Source organism: Pelobates fuscus, chromosome 12 (assembly GCF_036172605.1).
Source record: "Pelobates fuscus isolate aPelFus1 chromosome 12, aPelFus1.pri, whole genome shotgun sequence".
NCBI classification, from domain to species: Eukaryota; Metazoa; Chordata; class Amphibia; order Anura; family Pelobatidae; genus Pelobates; species Pelobates fuscus.
In genome coordinates, this window is record NC_086328.1 from 124,152,757 (window position 1) to 124,178,885 (window position 26,129).

General features: G+C 40.5%; 1 protein-coding gene across 4 annotated transcripts in view; it reads left to right on the plus strand.

The window, feature by feature from the left end:
• Positions 1-26,129, plus strand: part of MAPK8IP1 (mitogen-activated protein kinase 8 interacting protein 1) — a 62,998-nt gene that overhangs the window by 2,939 nt on the left and 33,930 nt on the right. Inside the window, exon 1 of one of the 4 annotated variants that reach the window (XM_063438556.1) lies at positions 13,810-13,996. The exons of the other annotated variants lie outside the window; for them this stretch is intronic. Within the exon in view, the coding sequence (XP_063294626.1) occupies positions 13,944-13,996 (53 nt within the window). The 5' untranslated portion in view covers positions 13,810-13,943. Of the gene's footprint in view, positions 1-13,809; positions 13,997-26,129 lie in introns of those variants that run through there. 4 annotated transcript variants of the gene reach the window in all.

Below are 26,129 nucleotides of genomic sequence, written 5' to 3' on the forward strand. Positions count from 1 at the left end.
AAAATAGAAATCAAAGAAAATTAACACCGTGATATTGCACCTCAAAGAACATTCCAGACCAATATATCCTAGCACCGTACGCGGCTTAACCCTTTCACCACCAAGCATCTTATTCAGCATTCGGCACATTTCAAATAAGGGTTGGATATCTAGCACATAACAATAATTCTATGTACGGGTGCTGTTTATATTTCTGTTTTTCAGAAATACTGAGAATGTTCTGTTTTAGAAGTCACTCCGTGTTCTTTTTACTTGTAACATTTTCAGATAAAACCATCGGGAAAAAAACTGGAAAATTAGCATAGAGGCAGAGAAACCTTTTTTGTTGCATATAACCAGATGGGTGTTTGAAAGGACCTCGCTGGTAGTTTTTAGGAATGCTGCTTCCCAAAAATTGCCTCCTTAATGCAAAAACCAGGCATCCGCAGTGTACAACATGGTAATTTAATTCCAGAATAGCTGGAGTGCTCGATGGTAACCCCTATCCTTTACGTAGGCAGAGTGTAATGGTGGTAACGTTCAACAGCCATTTGGCTGAAGACTGTGATATTTATCAAAACCTTTTGGCCTCTTACTCGGCAGAATATGTACTGTATCTAAGCCATAGCTTCCATGAATATAGCATTGCTTAATGCATTAAGACAGGCTTCTGTGTGCCCATGTCTTGTATTTGCAGCACTATTATTGGTCTTAGTATTTGGTTATCTGTCTCTGGCCTCCCGTCAGACTTGCCATCTAATTTCACAGACTGGCACTGGGAGATCAGATGACTTGCCTCCTGCCACAGGATTCAACCCCCACTCTCTGCTTCACACTGTGCGTTATAGTCCGCATTCGCACCAATTGAGCAACACTTTATTCTCTGAAGCAATTTTCTTCTGTTCTGTACAGCTTGGCCTGCTAATGATCCCCTGAGAGTTGGTTTCTGAGCCTGGAAGTTTAAATCTCTCTTCATCCACATTGCACATTTTTTATCTTTTTTACTTTAGTTCCTCCGTTCTCTCTCTTTCTCTCTCTCTCCCGTGGCACAGTTATTTATCCTGCAATTTTTGAGTTAGACATTTTTATCATATCTTTTTCTTGTCTATATTCTGTGTCCTGGGAATCTGCTTTCTGTTCAGTGACTGGACTTCCCCTCCCAGGATCTACGCGATGCAGAATTAGGTTAATTGTGTCTGTCCCTCTAATGACCCCCAATATCTAATGTTCTATACACGTCTAGATTGGAAAATGTCCAGAGAGGTAAAATAGGATCCCTGAATGTCCTGCACGTCATCCACTGTAACCCTTTCATTTTCAGACAGGGTTATCCACTATGTGAATGGTGTGGAATTTACAAGAACTTAAAAACATTTAGTCAGCAAAAGCCAAAATGAAAGTATAACTGACTATTTTCTAATTTGGCTATTGCAGCCTAAAATATTAAAGCCACCTTGGATTCCTGACCATTCCAATAGTGGCCAGGAATTATGGAGGAGACAAATGGCCTTTGAGGTTGTCTCTCTTCTCTTTCCTATAGCACAGGAAGAAGAGATATGTTTGACATTTGTATAGCTTGTCTTGGTGGTGAGGTTTCTAGAGATAACACCAATCTTTGACAACAACATATGTAACCTACTTGGAGGAGACCTCATCCAAGGTGATCATGAGGGCACTGGAGAGAAGAGGTTTGCACCAAATGTTGGGGATAGCTCACTCATACAGTCCAATAACCAAGGAAATCTCGCTGGGATGAGCCTTATAATCAAATTTGACTTATTCTGAGTCTGAGAAACAAATTCGTTGCCAATAAAGAACACAAGGACAGTCTTTAATATTACATTTCATTTTATTAATTTTTTTTAACACATTTACTAATAAGCACTGAAAGGGTTTCACATTTCTGGCTAACGACTTAAAATTTGAGGTGAGTCAGATGAAAATTGGGTGTACTTGAAATTTACCAAGGTAATTTATTTGCTGAGCAGATTTTAGCTTCACTGGGTTGTCCCAGTAGCTCAGCTCAGGAAGAGGTTCATCACACCCAAATTAGATGTAGGGTATTTCTGAATTATTGGCTGGGGGATTGCCAATGCAAATAAGCGTTGCCCGTCCACAAGGTTTTCGATGACAAGGGAACCTGCAGTGTTTAGGAGCTGGGATTGTTGTCTTCCTGAGGTAGTGGCTTTGAACACGTTTTGTAGTCATCGAGGTCCAAATCTGTATCTAGTGAGTATGCCCCTGTAGGCTATTACTCCTTAATGGTGGTATCTTCCTGGAAACCACCGTGATAAAAATGTGAAAATATTTAATTTTCTTGCTATTCGTGAAAAATGAATGGTGGGAAGTCCTACTGGACCTCATACAATGTCACAGCTTTTCTGGTGTGGTGTGTTTATTCCAAAGTCGCTGAATTTATCATAGCTTGGGGGTATCACGGTTCTCACCGTGCCATACAGACGGCCAGGTGTGGCCACCCCGGAAGTTCCCAACAGGGGATTTGAACCTGGGTCCATTGCTGTCCTGGGCCTGCTATCTGCCTTTCAGCTACAGCAGTTCATATTCTCTGAAGTAGTCCCAGCCCTGTTCTACCTGGCTATGTCTGCAGCACTGGGGGCTGGACTTCTTCTTTGGTCATTGCCTGTGCTTCACCTCAGACAAATCAGTCATCAGCTGGGTATATAAGCACTGCCTCGCCCTGGGAACTTTATCAAGTCTTTGATCCTGTTGTGTGTGTTCAGTTCCTGTGTTCTAGTCTCTTGAACTTATTCCATATTGACCCCAGCTTCTGACTTAATTTATCCTGACCTCTGGCATCCCTTGACTTCGGCTACACTTCGTTAATCCTGATCTCTGGCATCCTTTGACTTTGGCTAAATTTCATTTATCCTGACCTCTGGCATCCCTTGACTTTGGCTACATTTCGTTTATCCTGACCTCTGGCATCCCTTGACTTTGGCTACATTTCGTTTATCCTGACCTCTGGCATTCCTTGACTTTGGCTACAATTCATTAATCTTGACCTCTGGCATCCTTTGACTGGACTATCCTGCTGTTTGTGTCCTTGTCGGTACTGCTTTGGAACACCTTTCCTGCATTTAGAATAACGCCCTGTAGGATATGAAGCATCGCTTGGAATACTGGACTGAGTCACAGATAGACAATGCTTCTCAGTGACCGTTATTTTGCTTCGGAGATGATGTAACTGGTTATTGATCACCAGTGACTTTATCCACTTACACAGAATTAGCCATTCTCCTTCGAAGCGGTTTTCAGGAAACTGAAATTGCTTTTGTGGGAAAAGCCCATGTAAAGGAACATTCCCCTCTAGAGGTGTTTAAACAATGTTACTCATTTCCAAAAACATTTCTGTTTAACACTGCGGCTTTCAGAGATATGTTTAAAGGGGAATGTAGTTGAATGCAGTTTATTACTTTGGATGTTTATACTGACACTCTGTGTTGGTTTTCTTATTGAAAAAAAAAATGCACATGGTCTGTTTGTTAAAATAACATATACAAATAATGAAAAATACAGGGTGCGCAATAATAACCACCAACACGCAGTGAGATATACGTACTACAGAAAAATCCTGATGGTACATATGGTATTCCCTGATCAATCTGCAAAACAGAAAAGCTACATAGCATGATACTTTTTTTACATTCAGAAATAAACTAAACAATAGGTCACTCACACTTTGCAGAGCCACATATAGCAGCAGGCTCTGGCTGTATTGGCTTGTCAATAAATCAGGCTGCTTTGATACGTGCTTTATACTTGTATAAGTATAGTGAAGAGACTTGAAGTATATTAAAATCAATTTACTTAAAAAAATGCAAAATACAGATAATAGCAGCGACACAAAAGTGCATTAAAGTCCAAAATAAAAAGCACAACACGTTTCAAGCTTACGGTCTTTCTCAAGGTGCAAGATGACAAGATTGGCAAGCCAATACAGCCAGAGCCTGGTATATGTGGCTCTGGGACAATAATTATTTACAATAATATGTCTTTAGCACTAGGAGGGAATAAATGTAACCGTTGTTTAGTTTGTCCTATGTAGGGAAATGTTTGTTTATCCCAAAGATATTTGTTTTGTTTCTGTTCTAATTTTGTTTGTTTTTTTTGTAAAATTGTTTTGTAAACAATTATAATCACCGGAAAAAGAAATCTGGTCCCGTTGACCTCACTGGGCATGCACCGCTTCCCTTCCACCTCTTTAGGAATTGGGGCCAGTAGACCAGACTCCTACAGTAACCTGAAGTCTGATGACGGGCAAGTCTACACTAACATTGCTATAAAAACAACCACTTCTGTTTACATCCATAACCAGAAGTTAATTCACCCAACCGATGCCAGTCACATTCTCCCAAACGCCCACCCTCTCACATACCCCTACCCAAACACTTATCCAATCAAATATATTCACCTGTTAAATCGTCCGCCTTTTCACATACCCACAGCCATCCTCCAAGTCCCATTAACTCATCCAGTCCAACTCGGTTACATGCTCCCACAGACCCAGTTACCTACCCCATGCCAATCCACACAGTCACATACCAAGTCACTATTTTTTTGGGGGAGGTGAAGTCCACAACATCTCCTGTGTCAATATTTAGATTTTAAAACAGGGATTTGGGGATTTCTATTGTACTTATACACAGTAAGCATGCTGGGTACTACCACACTGCTCCCTGGGCTGTAACCCTACCCTCCATCATTGTAGATATAAAGACCCCATGTTGTATTAAGTAATGTAATGACGCATGACATTTTAAATGTGGTTTTGATGATAATTTTCCAGTAGTAATTAACCAAAATCTGCATATGTATTATTGCAACAGATATACCATAATTCTAGTTTAACCTTTATCAAATTACATTTCTAGGAATATACTAAAGGGATACTGTAGGCACCGTAACTGCATTGAAGTGGTTATAGTATCTGGATAATGCCAGGGTAGTCTGAGCAGTATAACCATTTAAACTATATGAAATGGTTCTAGTGTGTACAGTAGTGTCCTTTTGGGCAGACTAGATGGGCCGAATGGTTCTTATCTGCCGTCACATTCCATGTTTCTATGTTTCCTTTACGTCTCTGGGTTTTATATTACAGAAACACTTTAATGCACATCTTGATATCTGACTGATTCATTATTCTACAGAAATTGGTACTTAATTGAAATATATATTTTTTGCTGACCTTGTCTATAATGCAGAGATTGGCCTCATTGCCCTAGACCAGTGTGGCACTTGGGTATTTGAAAAGCAGAGCGTACAGGACAGGAGCATTTTAAAATCAATTGAAAGGTAATACAATAGAAGCTATGGATTTTTTTTTTTTCTGGTCAGCCTGGGGACCATTTCAAACCACAGGAGAGGTTGCAATACCCTTCAGCACTGTGTCAAGCAAAAACATAAATTGTTGGCATTACAGAAATATGTGTACTAATAGATGCTAGTGACTGTGCTGTTAATGTCCGTATTAACTGTATAGGAAAGGAGTGTGTACGAACCATTCTGGTAATCCAACAGTTAACACGGGGGTTGTATTTTTCGAGATGTACACAAACGCAGGTTAACGATCAGCATAGTAATGGACTCTCGCTGCAGAGAGAAAAGTGTGAGTCAGTCTATTCAAAATGAACATGACATCATTTCTCTCTCATTCATGATTTGAAGCTATTGCTGGATCTTTGCTTCTAACCTCGCAGCAACAAAGGCTTGTGAGTAGGTTTCCATGAAATTCAGCCAGCCTTAAAGGGACACTATAGTCACCAGAACAACTACAGCTTCTTGTATTTGTTCTGGTGAGTAGAATCATTCCCTTCAGGCTTTTTGCAGAGAAAATGAAGTGTTTACATTACAGCCTAGTGATAGCACACCTCCTTGGCTGACATAATCAGAATTGAAACTCTCATCCAATCAGGGCCGGACTGGGGATACAAAGCAGCCCTGGAAAAAAAATCTATGCCAGCCCCATAAGTCATTGCGCCATATATTGTCGCATGTAATATGTAAGGCCACCCCAGATGATTGAGTAATATATATATATATTGCTTTTTCTAATATAAAATATTGGTCCTTTCAAAGTAAAACATTTAATTATACAGTAAGCATACTCACATGCAGACACAGACAATCTCACTGACACACACAAGCTCATTGATACACAGCCTCATAGACGAACATTTCACTAATATACATAAGCTCATTGACATAAAAATACAAGCTCACTCACTAGCAGGCACACACACACATGCAAGCAAGCTCACTCACTAGCAGGCGCACACACACACAGCTTAATGTAGTGGTTCTGGTGTCTATAGCCTGTCCCTGCAGGCTTTTGAATGTAAACACACTGTCTTTTCAGATAAAAGACACTTTGTGAAGACTGGCGTTGGCCCATATGGCAGAGCATATGGGCAGGCAGGGCATTGTGATGTCACATGGTGGGCAGGACATAGAAAAGGCAGTATTTACATTGCTTCCTAGTGACACCTCTAGTGACAGACACTCAGACGTTCACTAGAGGCGCTTCCTGTGTCAGTGCGGATTGGCTGAGATCATCAAGCTTGATGATCTCAGTCATAGAGGCAGAGACCAGCACGACGTTGGGGGGGGGGGGGGAATGGTGAGTAAAACACAATTTTTAAAAAGACACACCCAGACACCACGACTGACACACACACACACCCCATGACAGACATACACACACCATGACAGACACACCATGACACAGACAGACACACACACACACCCCATGACAGACATACACACACCATGACAGACACACCATGACACAGACAGACACACACACACACGACACACACACCATGATACAGACACACCGTGACACAGACACACACACACAACACAGACACACACACCATGACACAGACACACACACAAACACACACCATGACACAACAGACACACACACAGCATGACACAGACACACACACAGCATGGAAACAGAACAATGAGTAAGTGCTAGATTACACAAGTTAGCAGCAACCCTATAAGGGAATCCCTCAAGAACCCTTAGGATAAAACACAAGACAGTAAAAAATACAAGAAAGGGCTGCGCTTAGATAAAACTTTAAATAGTACAAAAAGTCCGGATAAAATCAATGAATAAAAAGAAAGTCTTATCTGACAATGTCCTTTGAAATCGTATTGTATAATGATGCTTGGTCTGGAACAGCAGTCTTGCTTGCTATCTTCCTTATAGGACGTCTCATATACAAGGGATAAGAACAAATACAGAGCCACAATAGTGTAGTATGTTTGGAAATTGAGGAATTTAAAATGTAAAACTTGATTGCAAACTCACATTTGAAAGCGCTAAAACCAGCTCTAGTATAGAGGGCGTACAGCGGTTTGGATCCCCGCTTGTAGGATATGATGACTTTTCTTCACGTCCTTCCTCCTTCCGTAATACGAGAGGCACTCAAATAAAAAAGGACAACCAATAGTGTTCTCTGCATAGAAATTCAAATAAAATATATGATAAAAGTGGATACTCACAAGACAGGAGCAGATCAACTGCTCCTGATAGTTCGCGTTGGTGGTTTAGTCCCCACCTGGGATACCTTGGAGTCCAATGGGTAAAAAGGAATGGTGCCAGGTAGCAATAATAAATATATGTGTATAAAAAGATAAATGGTACAATAAAAAGTTACCAAATGTACTTTAATATTAAAATTTACACAATATAAAAACCATAAACGCGTTTCGCCAATCTGCGTTATCAATATGGGTAAAAGCAAGGTATCCCAGGTGGGGACTAAACCACCAACGCGAACTATCAGGAGCAGTTGATCTGCTCCTGTCTTGTGAGTATCCACTTTTATCATATATTTTATTTGAAGTTCTATGCAGAGAACACTATTGGTTGTCCTTTTTTAGCCCTCGCGCGCTAGAAAGAGACCGGGGCTGGAATATGACGTCATATTCCGACCCCGGTCTCATTAAGCTGCGGGGGAGCAGAGACAGAACAGCCTGCTCCCCCAGCTGCCGCCAGAAGAGCTTCCCCTGCGGCCGCCATTCAAGTTCTCCCTGCGGCCGCAGGTCACCAAAATGTCTCCCCGGCCCCAGGTGCCGACGGCCCACCGGGAAATTTCCCGGTATCCCGGTGGGCCAGTCCGGCCCTGCTCCCAATCCAATGCTTTTTTATATGTGAAAGCATTGTGATTGGCTCAGATCAACACTTCTGATGATGTCAGCTAAGCAGGCAAATCAGGAGAGGAACCAGCAGCAGCAACAGACAGAAATAAAGGTATATTTAGGGGGGTAATTGGGGTTAGATGGTGTTTTTAACACTATAGGGTCAGGAATACATGTCTGTGTTCCTGATCCTATAATGTTCCTTTAAATTATATAGTAGCCATTTGTGAATAGCTGTATTAGCAAACCGATTAAATTAGTTGGCTGATTTTAACAGCAAAACAAACCGCCCTTTTGCAAACATTAGGCATACCTCCAATGTGTCCCTATTTAGGAATGGTAGTCCCTATTATGGGCCCACATCCATTTCTCCCTCTTTTCTATCCTAATGTTCCTCTTTTCCAGGAGTTCCATATTGTTAGTATGTCTGAATAAAACTCAGTAATGTCTTTAAACTACAATAAAAGTGTTTAGAAATCAGTCTGTGGAAATAAGAGATATTGTTCTAAATTCTATTTTGTTGCATACATTATTAGTCAGTCACCTACAATTTCATAGAACAGCCCATCATTTAAATTTTATGGGTATCCCTGAAAGCAAACTATAAATGGAAGCTATGTCCAATCAATTTACCCCCTCATTTCATACTCACACAGGCACATACACATGGATACAGACACACAATCTGACATACATTGACATGTTATAATGTTTACATTTGCAGCCACCCACCTGTTAGCTTACCTTTTGTGTCCAGGAGCGTGGCTTGCTTGGGATCCTGATGCTGGCTGAGGATGATGGAAGTGAGCATGATCCTGATGCGGCTGTGGTGATGCCATCGCCTCCAGCCTTCTCCCTCTCTCCCTCATGCACGGCCCTCTGTGAAGCTGGGAGGAAGTGACAGGCTGTTACTTCCTCCCATCCAGCAGATACCACAGGGCTCTTAAAGGGCCGTGGCACCCAACCAGACCCCTGTTCAGGAATAATACTCACCAGGTGGCCACAAATTATATACAATGTCTGGGAAATCACACACGATCTGAAATATATTGTGATTAGTGCGTGTCAGGGAGTCGCACTTAAAGTGCGGGAGTCTCCCGGAACCGCTGGGAGACTTGGGATGTCTACTAACCTGAAACCCCCCTCACCCTTGAATTATATACTAGCCCTAAAGTCCCCCAAATTGTATTCTTGTGTCATTTTATTTCTAACTTTTCTATTTCAGGGACATTGGCTCCCCTGAGATCTATATGGAATAGCAGGAACCCATTAAGCTCAATGCAGTGCCAGTTAAGCTAGAACTCAGAAGAGAATAAAGTGGATCTCGGAGGATTTTTATCAGTCCAACTGAAATGAATGAAAGTATCTGGAATTGATAAAACCAAATGTAGCTCTTTTTTAACAGATCCCAGTATTATTTTCTGAGTTTCTAAGACATTTCTAGATTGTGAAAAAGCAATTATTAACTAAAGTGAGAATTGTTAGGATTAGGAATTTAAAGTCCGTTCTAAGTAAATTTCACATTTTCGGTCACATTAGCCAAACTCATTTTCAGCGATATTTTGAGTTTGACTTTTTTGGTCTCAGATTTGAAATGCACTTTGAATTAATTTGTAGATTTGTGACAATTCATGACGAGGAAAATAACCCTGTGGAGAATTAAACTATTGTTTCCCTGGTGCCCGGCTGTATATTTTATAGATGTCATAATTACAGGTTGTTTTTAGAACTTATTAATAGATTTATGCCTTCAGTTTCAAACGATTTGTGATTTGTCAGAATTCTGGGTAATCAGCGAATCATCCGAATTCTACAAGTCCGATACGCCATATGGACATACCCCAAAACAAACAAAGCGGGCAATGGACGACCCTTTCTGGGTTTTTTTGTGCTTCGAAGTTCCAACATTGGTCCCTAAAATTGGGTAGGGAATGTAGAACAAGCTGGGGAGGGGGACAAATAATCAGTTTAGATTGCCATGACAGACCAGAGGTCTGTGCAGTCATGTGGGCTGTATCTCTTGTCCGATCAGGAGGTGGAGACAAAGGCGATTGATTGCTGGCTACATTACAGCCACTGAGTGTTGATTTTATTCACATATCAAGTGACCAACAGAGGGAGGGGAGGGAGGGAGAGAAGCAGCAAAAAAACAGCAGCAAAAAAAAAAATCTATATATTTCCAAGCGGGAATTTTTCAGACACTCTAACTTACACTATAGAGGGAGACGGACCAGCAGTGATAGTGTGTTTAACCATTGCGGTGCCTGGGAGTTAGCCTGTGTTAACGTGGTGTGAGGATGGTGAGGTGTACCTAGCCACTGCCAGAGCCGCTTACAGCCGACTGCGATTCACAGATTCACAAAGTTTCGCAATTTCATCGCGTTTTTATTTTATTTTGTGGCTCGGCACAAGTCTACTTAATAAACTCCTTACTTCATCCATGCATTGTTCAAAAAGCAACTCTATAGCTGTGTATTTGGCTATTCACCCCCCCCCCCCCCCACCCCCCTAAAAAAAAGTCTGTTGGCAGATGGGATTTGTGACTTTGCCCCTATGTGCCTGCCTGGTGTTGGCACTGAGTGATATCCCCCTGGCACATTCACTGGCCAGTCAACCTTACATAAACTCTCCATCGAATGGATGTTCTTCTAAAACGGAAACTATAACAATGTTACCAGGTCCCTACACACACGAATAACTCATGTAGGTAGTTATAATTTTATTATTCTTTGTTATTGCGTTTTCAGAAAATATGCCATAAACTGAGATTATATTGTTGCTTCATGTTTAGCCATTCTACATATTGGCATCTGGTGTCACTTGGGAAAAGAGAGGCCGGCGGTTTCCGAGGAGTTAAATCTTTTGGCGAAGTGTTTGATGCTATTGTACTCTCCATCCGACATATGCTGTATGTGTCTGGTGGTAAATAAAAAGGGGATCTCAAAGAATAACAAGCCAGATGCATCCAGCTTATTAAAGTATATATTTTTAATTATTTGATAGCTGCCTTGCTGACGATATTTCTCCTGACCATTAACCCTTTGAATCTGCGTTTCTTGTGTTGACACTGAAAAACGTGAATTGTTTTAATAAATCCATGCATTTTCTGATTAATTAATCCTTTGTGAACGGTAAATGCAGTCATAGGCTATGTTATGTCCCCCTCTTTCAGTTTTATCATACTATATCCAAAGATGGAGAGCAAAAAAAAACGGGGCGCAAGAGTATATTGAGAACGGACAGGAGCTCAATTAGCCTGCCCTTCGGTGGATCCCCGCTCAGATCTCAAGCTGGTTTTAGCTCATCTTGTGCCATTACAGAGAGAACATCTCTGAAGTATATCAGACTGGTCCCACCCATACTGGCAGTCTAGATACGAAATGCCAGGAAGTTCCCTCTGCACGAGAGACACAGCAACCCCAGCAACGATCGGCATAGCTGATATCTTTCTAGGCACCGTGAGCAAGGGGTCCACGTCTGGATTACCCTTTAAACTTATGGAGTGCAAAAAAACGGGGCGCAAGAATATACTGAGGGAACTTGTTGGCATTTCGGATCTGGACTGCCCGTATGGATGGGATATGCTTCAGATATGTTCTCTCTGTAATGGCACAAGATGAGCTAAAACCAACTTGAGATCTGAGCGAGGACCCACCGAAGGGCAGGCTATTTCAGCTGCTCACACTTTGCAGAGCTACTCAGAGCTCTGCCGTATAGCGCCTAGACGGTACAATCCCCGTCTCAGGATATCAAGTGATGGTGTGGTACGGTGTCCAATCCTCCACAGTAATATATGGAAAAAATAGAAAATAGGATCCAATAGTATAGTATGTCTATCAAACAATATGTAAATAAAGGAAAAGTATCCTACTTACAGATTTCAGAGCAAATATCTTGCTCTTGTATATACAGCATATGGTGGTATAATCCCCACCAGAGGATATAGGTCAGGATTCAGGTATATCAGGAACAGCAAATAAAGTAGTAAAAAAAACTATAGCTTTATTTGAAATAAAAAGTGTATATATAATAAAACAAGTGGATATAAAATCTCTTACTTAACGCGTTTCGCCCAGTCTGGGGCTTCTTCAGAAGTATTAATGCAAGATATTTGCTCTGAAATCTGTAAGTAGGATACTTTCCCTTTATTTACATATTGTTTGATAGACATACTATACTATTGGATCCTATTTTCTATTTTTTTCCATATATTACTGTGGAGGATTGGACACCGTACCACACCATCACTTGATATCCTGAGACGGGGATTGTACCGTCTAGGCGCTATACGGCAGAGCTCTGAGTAGCTCTGCAAAGTGTGAGTGAGTTGGTAAGTTTTTACCAACTCTTATTTTGTCTGACATATTGCACTATTATTGTTCTGTACTTTTTCTATTGAAGGTTCCATACATTCCTAATTATAGGATCATTTGTATGTATATATTTTAATTATTATTTGCACTGTTTGGGCGCGGTTTATCACCTTTATCTTGTTTGTTTTACTATTGTGAGTAGGTATTGGGAATTCCTGCTCGGTTCACTGCTGCCCACCTTACTTTATTTAGTGAGCGCCTATTCCCTCTTTTTCTTGTTATTTCAGCTGCTGTCTGTTCTCAGGACACTCTTGCACCCTGTTTTTTGCTCTATATCCAAAGATGGCCAACTCTAACAGGGTTATTTCATAAAGTGACATTACAAAGTGACATTCAAATTTAAGGCCAGAGTAGCCGAATTGGAAGCATAGCTGTTGGAATTTTTCCATTTTTGACTATTTGTCCTTAAATTTGAAATTCCGTTTGAAATAATCCCTTTAGTGAATAATCCTGTTAGATCCAGTGCTTGTGAGTTGTGTGTTCACCTACTGTGGCCCCTGTTCAAAGTAATTATAAAAATAAAAAGTCTGCCGTTATTCTTGTCATTTAATTTGGCAATCCTTTCATTTAAAGAAAGGTGGGTCTCAATCCTTAAATATCTCAACTCCCCCTGACCACTGGAATGTCTTTCATTAAAAACACCTTATCCAAGATCTCTTTGGTGATCAATAGAATGCATTTAATATACATAAAATGGGGCTATTTACTAAAAGGGGAATTGTGAAACTTTGACATCGAAATAGCTAATCAAGAAAACTTAACACTATTTATTAAATTCAGTTATTTAAAAAAAAAAAACATTTCCAGTTCCCATGGCAATACTCCATGTGCTATAATTCCTGGTCTAGTGAATGAAAGCTATTTCTCTTTTGGTTTTAATTTTTGTGATGGTAGTATAGTTGCATTGGGTCTATCTGCAATCCTAGAGGATCACACAGGAACGGATTGAATAAGGTTGGAAGGTTTACTGGTATAGAATGAGCGTTATTGAACAGTATAAATCAAATGACGTTACCATGACAGTAACTTAATGGGAGTTGCATTTAACAGCAGCTAGAATGTTAGTCTTGGTCTATCTTACTGGACTGGTTATCAATTAATTCATTATAACGGTTAAATACAATTTAGATTTAACCCTTTCATGGATGAGAAAGGTGAGATGGGAGAAGGTTAGCTCTATCCAATTATTGACCTGCTCCCCCCACCCTACACCATTCCCCCTTCCTGTCCAGGAGTCAGACAGATCTTGGCCGCTCCCTGGAACTGAAACGCCGGCCGGATTCCTGCCTCTGTCAGACACTTGCTGCCATGTATTTTTAATGAGCAGGCATTCTCTGCGGAGACTGGGAGAGAGCGAGAGCGAGAGTGTTATTCTTTGGAGGAAGGCAGGGGTAAGGCGGAAGCCGATGGGCAGAGGCGATGGAGTCCAGCGAGGATGAGGGGAGCTGGATGGAAAATCAGTGGGAGAAATGGTAGGACGTGGGAAGGACGGAGAGAATGGTCGGAATATGTGTCTGTGTGTGTGTGTGTGTGGTTGGGGGTGTACAATGGGAAATGCTATGTAAACAAAAGTATATTAATCATTTTTGCACACTCATAGCACCTCTATAGTCTTCAATATGTTCGGCTGATGCTAGCAAACCTCAGCACGAATATACAGCACCCCAAAAAAGGTCCCTCTAAAGCCTATTGTACAGCGCTCCATAATGTATTGACGCTTTACACATAGTATTGATAATAACACAGGGACTGATAGAATGTGTTTAATGTATATTAACCTGATTTCCGAATACCTAGGGTCCAATAACAAAATATCACATTAACCCTTAACTAGCTCCGGTCTTATAGTCTCCGCATTGCTGTAGGACAGGAGGCAGATTGCTGATTAGCACTGTGTGTGCCAAGGCCTTGCTGTATAATTTGGCATGGAGTCCCCAAGCCCGGGCTGTGTTTGGGCACAGTGACTTGCACAATAGGCATTAGGATAAGCCTCCTCCTCCATTGTAAGAGGCATTGCCTGTTAGAGGGCGAAGGATTTAATTCATCCTTACAAGGGCTGAATTTCTTCTACCGTGAGGGGAGTGATGCATTTAACCCCACTGGCAATGAATGGGTTAATGGTGGGGCATTTGCTATCATGAAACTGGGGCTGTGATTATAAAGAGGTGCTAAAAGTAGAGCAGTCACCATGGAAACCAATGGAATGTTCCACTTTAACAACCACTTGTACTCCAGAATTGTTTGATTATATACTATATTACTTCACTTTTAGAATTTTCCTTTTAAGCTTACTCACTGACTCAACAGTCTTGAACTGGAATCGGATTTGAACAAATTAAGGCCTAAGTAGGCAAAGCAGGTTTAGAGAGGTTTTGGACTATTTTATTGTAATTTTTGAAATTGCTTTAATTAGTTGTTTTATAAGATTTTTTCTCTCATTGGTTAGCATAAAAGCTGTAAGTGTTCTACTTTATGTACAATGAATTGCTTTAAAGTATCAGAGTAATATTAAAACTTTACTCCAAGTACCATGATCACTTTAATGATATGAAGTGGTGATGGTGCCTAGAGTCTGTATGTGCAGTGGTTTTCTTTGAAATGCTATGCTCACGGAGTTTAATCTCTTGCCTTCGGAAGTGTAACCCCAAAGTAATAGGGGCATCATCAGCCAGCCGGGGACAAGAGTTCCATGCTGGTTAAAGTAAATTCTGTGCATATTGCATTATTTAAGAGGCCAGCTGATGATCCCAATGGCCATTTATTGGCTGATACCAACTTCTGACTTCTGCATGTTGTTACTGGAACCCAGGTAAGAGGGCAAACTGTTGGCAAAAGCTGAAGTGTGTTGGTTAGGATGCTTTAAAGGGACACTATAGTCACCCAGACCACTTCAGCTCAATGAAGTGGTCTGGGTGCCAGGTCCCTCAGGTTTTAACCCTTCACATGTAAACATAGCAGTTTCAGAGAAACATTGCAGGGTTAATCCAGCCTCTTGTGGCTGTCTTCCTGACAGCCGCTAGAGGCGCTTCTGCGACGCTGGATGTGAAATTCGCATCCAGCGTGCAGAATGTCCATAGGAAAGCATTGAGAAAGCAGACCGGCCCCCGAGTCTTGGAAGGACGTTTTCGGCTGGGAGTGTGCCGTTTTGGCGATGTTTATGGCCGGCAGTGTTGGAGCTGTATTTAGGCACGTCCTGCCATTTTGGCTGCCAGGCCCCGCCCCCCATGAACGATGTATTTTAATGTGTATTGACCTGCTTTCTATAGACATAGGGCCTTAGGTAAAATATAATTTAATCCTTGACTCGCAATGTGTAACAGAATATCCTCAAATATAAGTAGGAGCAGTAACAAGCAATATGGAAGACAAGAGGACAAAGGGACAGAATATTGTGTAGTATTTGAGTTACTGGTAAATATAAATAAGAGAAAAAACACTTAAAAATTTCTGGAGCTTATGATTAGCGCCTGGACGGTACAATCCCCACCAATGGATATGCTGATGGCCCTTGTCCTTTGCTGTGAGATGGTCCAAGGCCAGTGGATAAGTTATGGCAATCAGCGTTTAGGAGTGTTCTCTTCCAGTATGCAATATTGTGGCAGTGAAATCACTCCAGTATATGGAATGGAAAAACATAATGTAGTGCTCTCTGTATTTGATAAAATATAAAAAAGATAAAAAGAGGTATACTCACAAAAAGTGATCAAAACAGGTTGTGCTCAAGCAAGCGGATTATTTAAAGAACAGAAATCAAGGAGAAGACACACAGCCAACTGAGGAAGCCCATTTAAGGGCAAAACACGTTTTGGACATTTATTGGATTATTTAGTCATCTAGAGACATTTGTATCTGGTATTTATATTTATTTTACTTGCATATTTTTTTTAAACATTGCATTTTTAGTGTATATTTATTGTGGATCACCAATAAAAGCAAATTGTTTTTGGGAAACTTTGCTGTGGCATCCTATATACACATACCTAATACTGGGAATACTAAATAATCATCATCACTTCGAAAAGCAAAAAGAACCAGGTTTCCAGCAAAGTCACCACAAGAAAGGATTGGACATCCTTAAAGTGTCCACAAGCGCTTACCATCCGAGTCATATGTGGTTTATGACTTCTGACTTGTGAGTGACACTATATACGTCTCTATAGATTACTTCTGTTACAACGATATTGCGCTATTTGTGCTTTGTATTTATATTATTACAGATATATACCGAACGCTTATGCAAGAAGTTCCACCTTATGTATGTATGTTTTTTTCTGTATCTTGTAGAGGTGGTTTAGGGGATACCACTTAAGGTGTTTGAGCTTCACTTAAATCTTGTAGACTCCATATTGTGCACCTATTTATTGATTTTATTCCCTTTACTATCTTGTTTCACAAACGATAAAAGATACGAAGTGAGCATACAGCTAGGACGTGGAGATCATCATTCTGAGAAATATTCTGTTTCAACCACACGACTGGTAAAGTGCAAAAGTGTCATTCAGTATATACTGAGAGTGGAATTACAAACCATTAGTATTCGTGCATTATATTTATAATGCACAGAAAAATATTTCGCCTCACCTCCTTCCACAGGGCCAGATTTACATGTCAGGCGGCTGTAGGCACAGAATTCTAATGCACCCTCCAATGCAGGAATCCTAACCTTTATTTTATTTACTGTTCATTATTCTCTTATCATATGTCTCCAACCATGGCTTAGTTTCATAAATCTCACGATGTTCACTCTCTTACTAAATTCTTAGCTCACCTGTTACTTGCGCTTGTCTGTAATACTTTCATGTAGGCTGACATGTTTTTTTTTTTTAATTTTTTTTTATTTTACTGTTACTTAGCCTGTATTCTCCTTGACTCTTTGATAATTTCTACCATTGTGATCGAACTTTTAGTTATATATATATATATATATATATATATATATATATATATATATACGTGGTTATCTCGCCTGTGAACATCTTTTTATTTTATAAACAGTGCAGCATTCTTGACCGGTCAAGTCACATTTTCATACCTTACGCTGTCGTGTAAAAATCGTGTCTTGAAATGTCATTACAAGCCTTTATGTTTACCTCTGCAATGCAAAAATAAAGAATATATATATAAAAAAAATTCTAAATTTGAGATGGGTAATAGTTGTGGTATAAGGGGTGTGTAGCAATATTGGGTTTAAGGTTAAAGAGGGGTTAAATATAGTATTGGGGTTCATAGGGTGTTTAGTTTTGTCTTCCGAGTACAAAAGTACCCAATATGTACTTTATGGTGTTTTGGAGTGTTACAGGGTTAAAGATAGGGTTTGCAAAATAAATTATTTGGACATTCTGCACTGGATTGTTAGGCAGGTCCCTCTAATTGTAATTATTAAAATCACATGATTATGTAAAAGAATTACATAAATATACACAGAGAATTGAATTTTATAATTTTTTTATTCAGCTTGAGACATCCAAGATATGCAATACTAAATTCTTTCCCTTTATTGAATACCCTTTATTTACCTAAAGCACCGATGACAGCCACTGGAGGCAGACTTAGCACTGCAATGTTAACATTGCAGTTTCTCTGGAACTTAAATGCAATATTGCAATGAGCTGAAGAGGTCTGGGTGCCTATAGTGTCCCTTTAATATCCAATGAAATTCCACATATATAATTTTTATGATATATATATATATATATATATATATAAACTCCAAGTAAGAAAGGCTGCTCTCCGGTCTTTAAAATGAAAATTAAAATATTTATTGAAAAAGTTAAACATAACGACCAACGTTTCGGTCCCCGTTCGGGACCTTCCTCAGGGTCAAATATAACAGTATATTTTACCCTGAGGAAGGTCCCGAACGGGGGCTGAAACGTTGGTCGTTATTTTTAACTTTTTCAATAAATATTTAAATTTTCATTTTAAATACCGGAGAGCAGCCTTTCTTACTTGGAGTTTGTATCTTTTGGATCTCTGGTAGTACGCCCGGCATTGGAGTACCAAAAGTGTGAGTTCAGAGGACTTGTGTATTTTTATATATATATATATATATATATATATATATATATATATATATATAGTGAGAGAAAATGTGGAATGGTTATTGAGGGAAGATATATTAGATCTGTTTTCAGTGGTGTATGATTATCCTGGTTTTGTGCTGCCCTGGGTGGGCGGGCGAGGGAGCACTTTTCACTGAGCTGTCTGCTCAGCTCCCTCGCGCGCCGCCCGCATAGTGAGGCTGGGAGCTGGAATATGATGTCACTCTGCGGGTGGTGTGCAAGGGAGCTGAGCAGAGAGCTCAGGGGAAAGTGCTCCCTCGCCCGCCCGCGCAGCAGCCTGCCTGGCTTGTCAGTTAGCCGCAAGGCTAACAAGGCATTTGCCCTGGGCATTTGGGGGTGGCTTTTTTGGCCGCCCCCTGGAAAATGCCGCCCAAGGCAAATGCCTTGTTTGTCTCGCGACTAAAACGTCCCTGCCTGTTTTACTAAATAGCAACCTGAGGTTTTTCAATAAAATGTCCCAGGGAGAAATGTTAGGTTTGCTAGATACATTGTTGAAAGTTTGCAAACTATGGTAAGGGTTCCTGGGGGCTAGCATTTGGAGAGCAGGGTGGGCCAGTGGTCCAATAGCACTAGCTCCTAAGTAACAGCCAGACCAGAACTTGTATTTAACTTAAGAGTTCCACAGATGTGACTAATTTAAACTCACCTGTATCTGGTCAATTAGCTGGCTAGCTTCTAAAAGAAGTGTTAAGCCTGCTGCAGAGTGAGGGAGAAAAGGCCAACCAGATATAACCAGATTAAAGACAGTGAAATTGTGTTTATCGCAAGTATATTTTGTTATTGTAAGTGGGAAAGCCACCCAATCACAGATAGTGATTTCTGTGTTTAGTAAGTGCACAAACAAGAGCAAGGAATTGTGTTTTGTTTATTTTTATTTAAAGCACCAGTTTATTTTTCTGTGTGTGTGTCTGTATGACTGCCTGTCTGTAACTGTGTGTGTGTGTGACTGTCTACCAGTAACCGTGTGTGTTTGACTACCTGCTGTGACCTGTCTGCCTGTGACTGTGTGACAGTCTGCTTGTGATTGTGTGTGACTACCTGTAACTGACTGTGTGTGTGTGTGACTGTCTGCCTATAACTGTGTGTGTGACTATGTGTGTGTGACTGTGTGCTGTTGCCTGTAACTTTGTGTGTGGCTGTCTGCCTGTGATGCCTGTAACTGTGTGGGTGTGTGTGTGTGTGTGGGTGGGTGTGACTGTCTGCCTGTGACCGTGTGTGTGTGTGTGACTGTATAGGTGACTGTCTGCCTGTAACTGTGTGCGTGACTGTCTGGGTACAACTGTGCGTGACGTGACTGCTTGTAACTGACTATACGTGTGACTGTATGCCTGTAACTCTATGTGTGGGGTGCAGGGATTTGTAGGAGAGGGGCAGGACAGGGGTTTTGTAGAAGAAACTGACAGGGGGTTTACAAAGTTTACACATTTGTGCAATACAAAAAAAAAAACCTACTGTTCCCATTTTGCAAAGATGTTTTGTTAGAATTAAATGTTTGTCTTGTCTCTTCAGATTCTGTTGGTGCTTTATACATAATCGTAATTGTAATTGCTATGACCCCTCTTACCTGACCACCTGACCCTATGTGTGGGCCGGTGTTTTAATGCTGCATTCTAATAACATGACGTCTTCTGTGCATTCTAATAACATGACGTCTTCTGTGCGTTCTAATGACATGACGTCTTCTGTGCGTTCTAATGACATGACGTCCACTGTTTGTTCTATTTACATGACGTCTTCTGTGCGTTCTAATAACATGACGTCTTCTGTGCATTCTAATAACATGACGTCTTCTGTGCGTTCTAATAACATGACGTCTTCTGTGCATTCTAATAACATGACGTCTTCTGTGCGTTCTAATAACATGACGTCTTCTGTGCATTCTAATAACATGACGTTTTCTGTGCGTTCTAATAACATGACGTCTTCTGTGCGTTCTAATGACATGACGTCTTCTGTGCGTTCTAATGACATGACGTCTCCTGTGCGTTCTAATGACATGACGTCCACTGTTTGTTCTATTTACATGACGTCTTCTGTGCGTTCTAATTACATGACATCTCCTGTGCTTCATGTCATTAGAATGTTTTCTAACAGCCTACTTCGTACCCCTACTTTTGTGTCACTATAACCCACTCCCTCTAGAACAGGGGTCCTCAAACTCCGGCCCCCCAGATGTTGCTGAACTACAACTCCCATGATTCTCTGGCTATCTATGTAATTCAAAGAATCATGGGAGTTGTAGTTAAGCAACATCTGGGGGGGCCGGAGTTTGAGGATCCCTGCTCTAGAATGTAAGCTCATTGAGCAGGGCCCTCCACCTCTCTGTTCCTGTACGTCCAGTTGTCTGGTTACAATTACATGTCTGTTAGTCCACCCATTGTACAGCGCTACGGAATCAGATGGCGCTATATAAATAATAATAAATAATAATAATAATGACGTCTTCTGTGCGTTCTAATGGCATGACGTCTTCCGTGCTCTGCAACTTGTGGAAAAGTATTACTGAATTAAATGTGTGTATAAGGACTAGCAGGGGTTAACGGAGTATGGGATTTAAATATATGTATGATCGCCCCGTGCAATTGATGATCAAGCAAAGCAGATTTTGTGGATGACATTTCCCAGTAATCTACCTGATTCTTAAAGGCTCCCTTGGCCTGATGGTAAATGTACATCACTAATATCCTGTGTGCCAAGGTAAGCCTTCACTAAGTAGTCTTGAATGAGAGGAGTCAGCCAAAAATAATAAATGGCTCCAGTACCACTACCACAAGATGCATTTTAAATTGCTATAACATCACCTTCTCTCCTACTAGAAGTGCATTGGAACTGGGAACTTCATATCTCAAACTGGCTACAATTCCAGTTATTTTGTTGCAAGTTGCAACTTAAGATGTTTCCAATTAGACTTACAGGGACACTAAGCTAAACAACTTTAGCTCAAAGGATCAGAAACACAAACATATTTCTGACCCTGTAGTGTTAAAACCACCATCTAGCCCTCCTGGCCGGGCCCCCTCTTGCCTTCCTAAATATAGTATAATCTTACTTGTATTCAAGTCTGCAGCTGCCGTCTCTGACCTGCCTGCTGTCTGCTGACATCATCAGAAGTGGTGGTCTGAGCCAATCACAATGCTTCCCCATAGGATTGGCTGAGGCTGCCAAGGAGGCAGATCAGGGGCAGAGCCAGCACAAGTCAAACACAGCCCTGGCCAATCAGCATCTCCTCATAGAGATGAATTGAATAAATGCATCTCTATGAGGAAAGTTCAGTGTCTGCATGCAGAGGATGGATACACTGAATGACAGTGATGCACAGTGTGCAGCACTGCCACAGGAAGCACCTCTAGCAGCCATCTGAGGAGTGGCCAGTGGAGTTATCACTAGGCTTTAATGTAAACACTGTCTTTTTTCTGAAAAGACAGTGTTTACTGCAAAACGGCCTGAAGGGAATGATTATACTCAAAAGAACAAATACAATAAGCTGTGATTGTTTTGGTGACTATAGTGTCCCATTAATGACGTTTTGTTGAATATATCATGCCTCTGCCATTTAGGAGTTAAATCACTTTGTTCCTGTTTATGCAGCCCTAGCCACACTTCCCCTGGCTGTGACTCACACCGCCTACAAGAAAGAAAATTTTTAAATTTTCAATCATATGTTAACTTAATTTAAAAGGTTTTAACTCCTCCTCTGTAAATTGAACGGCGGCTCCTGCAGGGTCTAGATGTGCAATAAATTTAAAAAGTTTAAACATTAGATCTCCAATTACAGGAAGTGTTTAGGAAGGCTCAGCAATTCACATGCAGGGAGGTGTGGCTAGGGCTGTATAAAGTGATTTAACTCCTAAATCATAGAGACTGCAGGATCATTATCTATATACCATAACTGTTTTCTAAGATAAACAGTGCCCGCAGCACATGAAGTCCTCCAAGCATCCAGGGACAACTTCAGAAATGACTCCCACACATTATTTTATGTTTGACATTTGCAATTTACTTTATGCTTGATATATCTGTTTGTTGACTACTATGCCATTATAAGCGTGCCCTCAGCAAGACCTCAGCCCACCATAACTTAAACCCGAAATGCGAACCCCGTTATCTCTCCTGCCCACCTTACTTCCACACCCGACAGGTCGACAGTCACATAACTGCAGGCCACCCAGTGACTACTAATGCAGGTCATTTAGACGGACCCTCACCTTTTCTGCTGAGATAGTTACTTGTAATGCCTTACACTAGCTATGGTACAACGGCCTGTCCTCTCATTATCTAACACGACACACACTAATTTACCTGTCTACTCGACTGTTAATATCATAATACTCAACTGTATTATCTATATGCACTGCAAAAATAAAGAATTTAAAAATAAAAATAAACTACAGGAGGACTGCATCCAGACCACTTCATTCGGATGAATCCGTTAAATCTACAGACTCCAAGTACCATGACCTCTTATTATCGGTGAAGTGGTCGTGGTGCTTGGAGTAACCCTTCAGTCTGGACAGTTTCCTCAAAAATCCATGTCCAATAAAATCGATATAATTTATATAAAACAAAAGAATACAGATGACATTTTTTCCTACAATCTTTTTTTAATATCTTCTAGGTTTAGATTATTAAACTAAAGTAGTGAGTGTGGGGCATTAATTTGAAAAGGGTGACTTGATGCCCCAGCTGTCAGTATAAGGAAGGTGACCCATCGCTGACATAGGACTATGACGGACATAATAAATAACTGTGGACAAAGTAAAAATCAAGATTTACAACTTTTACAAGGAGAATCAAAATGTCTAAACCGAACCTACTGAGGGTTTCTGAGCATATATGTTGCCTGCATTTCAGAAAGCAAATAATATACATTTTATGTAGTATGCAGCATACCCAGACTGCAATGCAAAATATTCAAATCAGTACAGAAGGCGGTGTGATACTTTCCTTCCTTAAGACTATAGAGACATGTTCTTATAATTTGAGTGGGCAGATAAGAAAGTACGTCCCTCATAAAGAAAGAAAATTAAATGCATCTTTCAAAACTGTGTTATCTACGTATGTATATTTGTGAGGAGTATATATATTTATAGTGTATGTGCATATATATATATATATATATATAAAATATATAAAAAAAAATATTTTTATGTTTTTATATTTACATCATTCTCCTTTAACCAATTTTCTGGTTCCGGAGATGTGACAGATTACATTATGCACAGCTGAAGCCTTGCTATGTTAGTGCCTGCCTGTCAGCATTCTGTAAGTGACAGGAGACTGACCTAATTATCAGAAGAAAGGGGATGAGGACTGAGCAAACAAAACACACAAACCCTCCGCGTCTCTGGAAACTCTGAGATTACGAAGAACGCAAGCATTAAAATGCTAAGCTCACACAGGCAATCAAATTATATTATCATTTTATAATGAGCTGGTACGGGTACAAAAACCACGCAGCCACACAGTGCTAGAAACAAGGTCCTTGAGAGCAATAGATCAATCAGTGCCCAAGAGAGGGGCTTCACACCGCAGGCCTTAGTCATGTATGAAAAAATAAATAATAATTTGAATCTATGTGTTCAACCTATGAAAATGTTTAACCTCGGTTGTTGCACTGTTTAGGCTCCAATTACCTAGTCGATGATATTGCTAAAGTGCGCATATAACCAATGCTGAAGATTGTTCTCTTTTATTGCATACTTTGATTTTTAGCCCTGTTTAGGCTTTACAGTTTTGATATTTTACCATGCTAAACCACACACGCAATGCACATCAAATGCTGTAGAATTGTCAGACGCACTTTTGACACGAGTACCATGTCCTACGGTGCCTCGTTTCCAAGTTTGCATACCTAAACTAAGCCTTACTATGATATGCGTTGCCATGTTTTCAATCTGAGCATGTTTCGTATTACTATTTGTCCTCCATACTTGCTGGCAAACGCATAACTTGTATTACGCCATGATTGATAAATCAATAAAAACTATTTAAAACAAAAAACACACAACTTTATTAAACAGAGCACAAAAAAATGGTCTACAGGTCTGCTAGGAGTCACATTAACCCCCTATTTTTTTGTGAGAAATTTTAGGCCCAAATGAACAAGTGGAACAATTAAGACAATATTTCGATTGCCTTTGTTATTGTGGTTGAAAACCTACAGTACCCTTTTAGGAAATATCTCTATGCAGGTGCAGTGCAATTAATATAGTTATAAACACAAACTGGGCCACGTGCATGCTGGGACATGTCCAAAGTGCATGAGGTGGTAATATAGATGCAAATGAAGGGTGCACTTTGAAAAAATACAATATGAATCCACAGAACCATTGTAAAAATCAAATGAAAGTGTCCTTTGACATGGAGATTGTACAGTGGTGATATTAGAGTAATAGTCTTGTTACTGCGTGTTTGATGTGTGTGAGTGCCATTTACTGGCGTGTGTGTGGTTTTGTAGAATTCCTGTAAGTGGGTATGCGTGTGAATTTGAGCTAGGAAGAGTGCTGTCATTAGAATGCTGTTGTGATCAAGGCACAATTAGGGTCAGGATGTACTTTACTGAGACTACCCTCCTCTCATAAACACTATTAAACTCGAAAGGTACTCCTACATAAACACGGAGACACAGAAACATTAACACGGAGACACACTTTAAGGGAAAACTACGGGCACCATAACCACTTCATTGAAACCGTGACTAGGACCGGGCTGTTCTGAGAGGCTCTAGGTGACATCAATGGAAAAAAAACTATGGAGCTCTGTTATACACTCAGACACATTACTGGGAGTATTATTGCTGTGGAGCTCTATTATATACTCAGACACATTACTGGGAGTATTATTGCTGTGGAGCTCCGTTATACACTCAGACACATTATTGGGAGTGTTATTGCTGTGGGGCTCTGTTATACACTCAGACACATTACTGGGAGTATTATTGCTGTGGAGCTCCGTTATACACTCAGACACATTACTGGGAGTATTATTGCTGTGGAGCTGTGTTATACACTCAGACACATTACTGGGAGTATTATTGCTGTGGAGCTGTGTTATACACTCAGACACATTACTGGGAGTATTATTGCTGTGGAGCTCTGTTACACACTCAGACACATTATTGGGAGTATTATTGCTGTGGAGCTGTGTTATACACTCAGACACATTACTGGGAGTATTATTGCTGTGGAGCTGTGTTATACACTCAGACACATTACTGGGAGTATTATTGCTGTGGAGCTCTGTTATACACTCAGACACATTACTGGGAGTATTATCGCTGTTGAGCTCTGTTATACACTCAGACACATTACTGGGAGTATTATTACTGTGGAGCTCTGTTATGCACTCAGACACATTACTGGGAGTATTACTGCTGTGGGGCTCTGTTATACACTCAGACACATTACTGGGAGTATTATTGCTGTGGAGCTCTGTTATACACTCAGACACATTACTGGGAGTATTATTGCTGTGGAGCTCTGTTATACACTCAGACACATTACTGGGAGTATTATTGCTGTGGAGCTCTGTTGTACACTCAGAC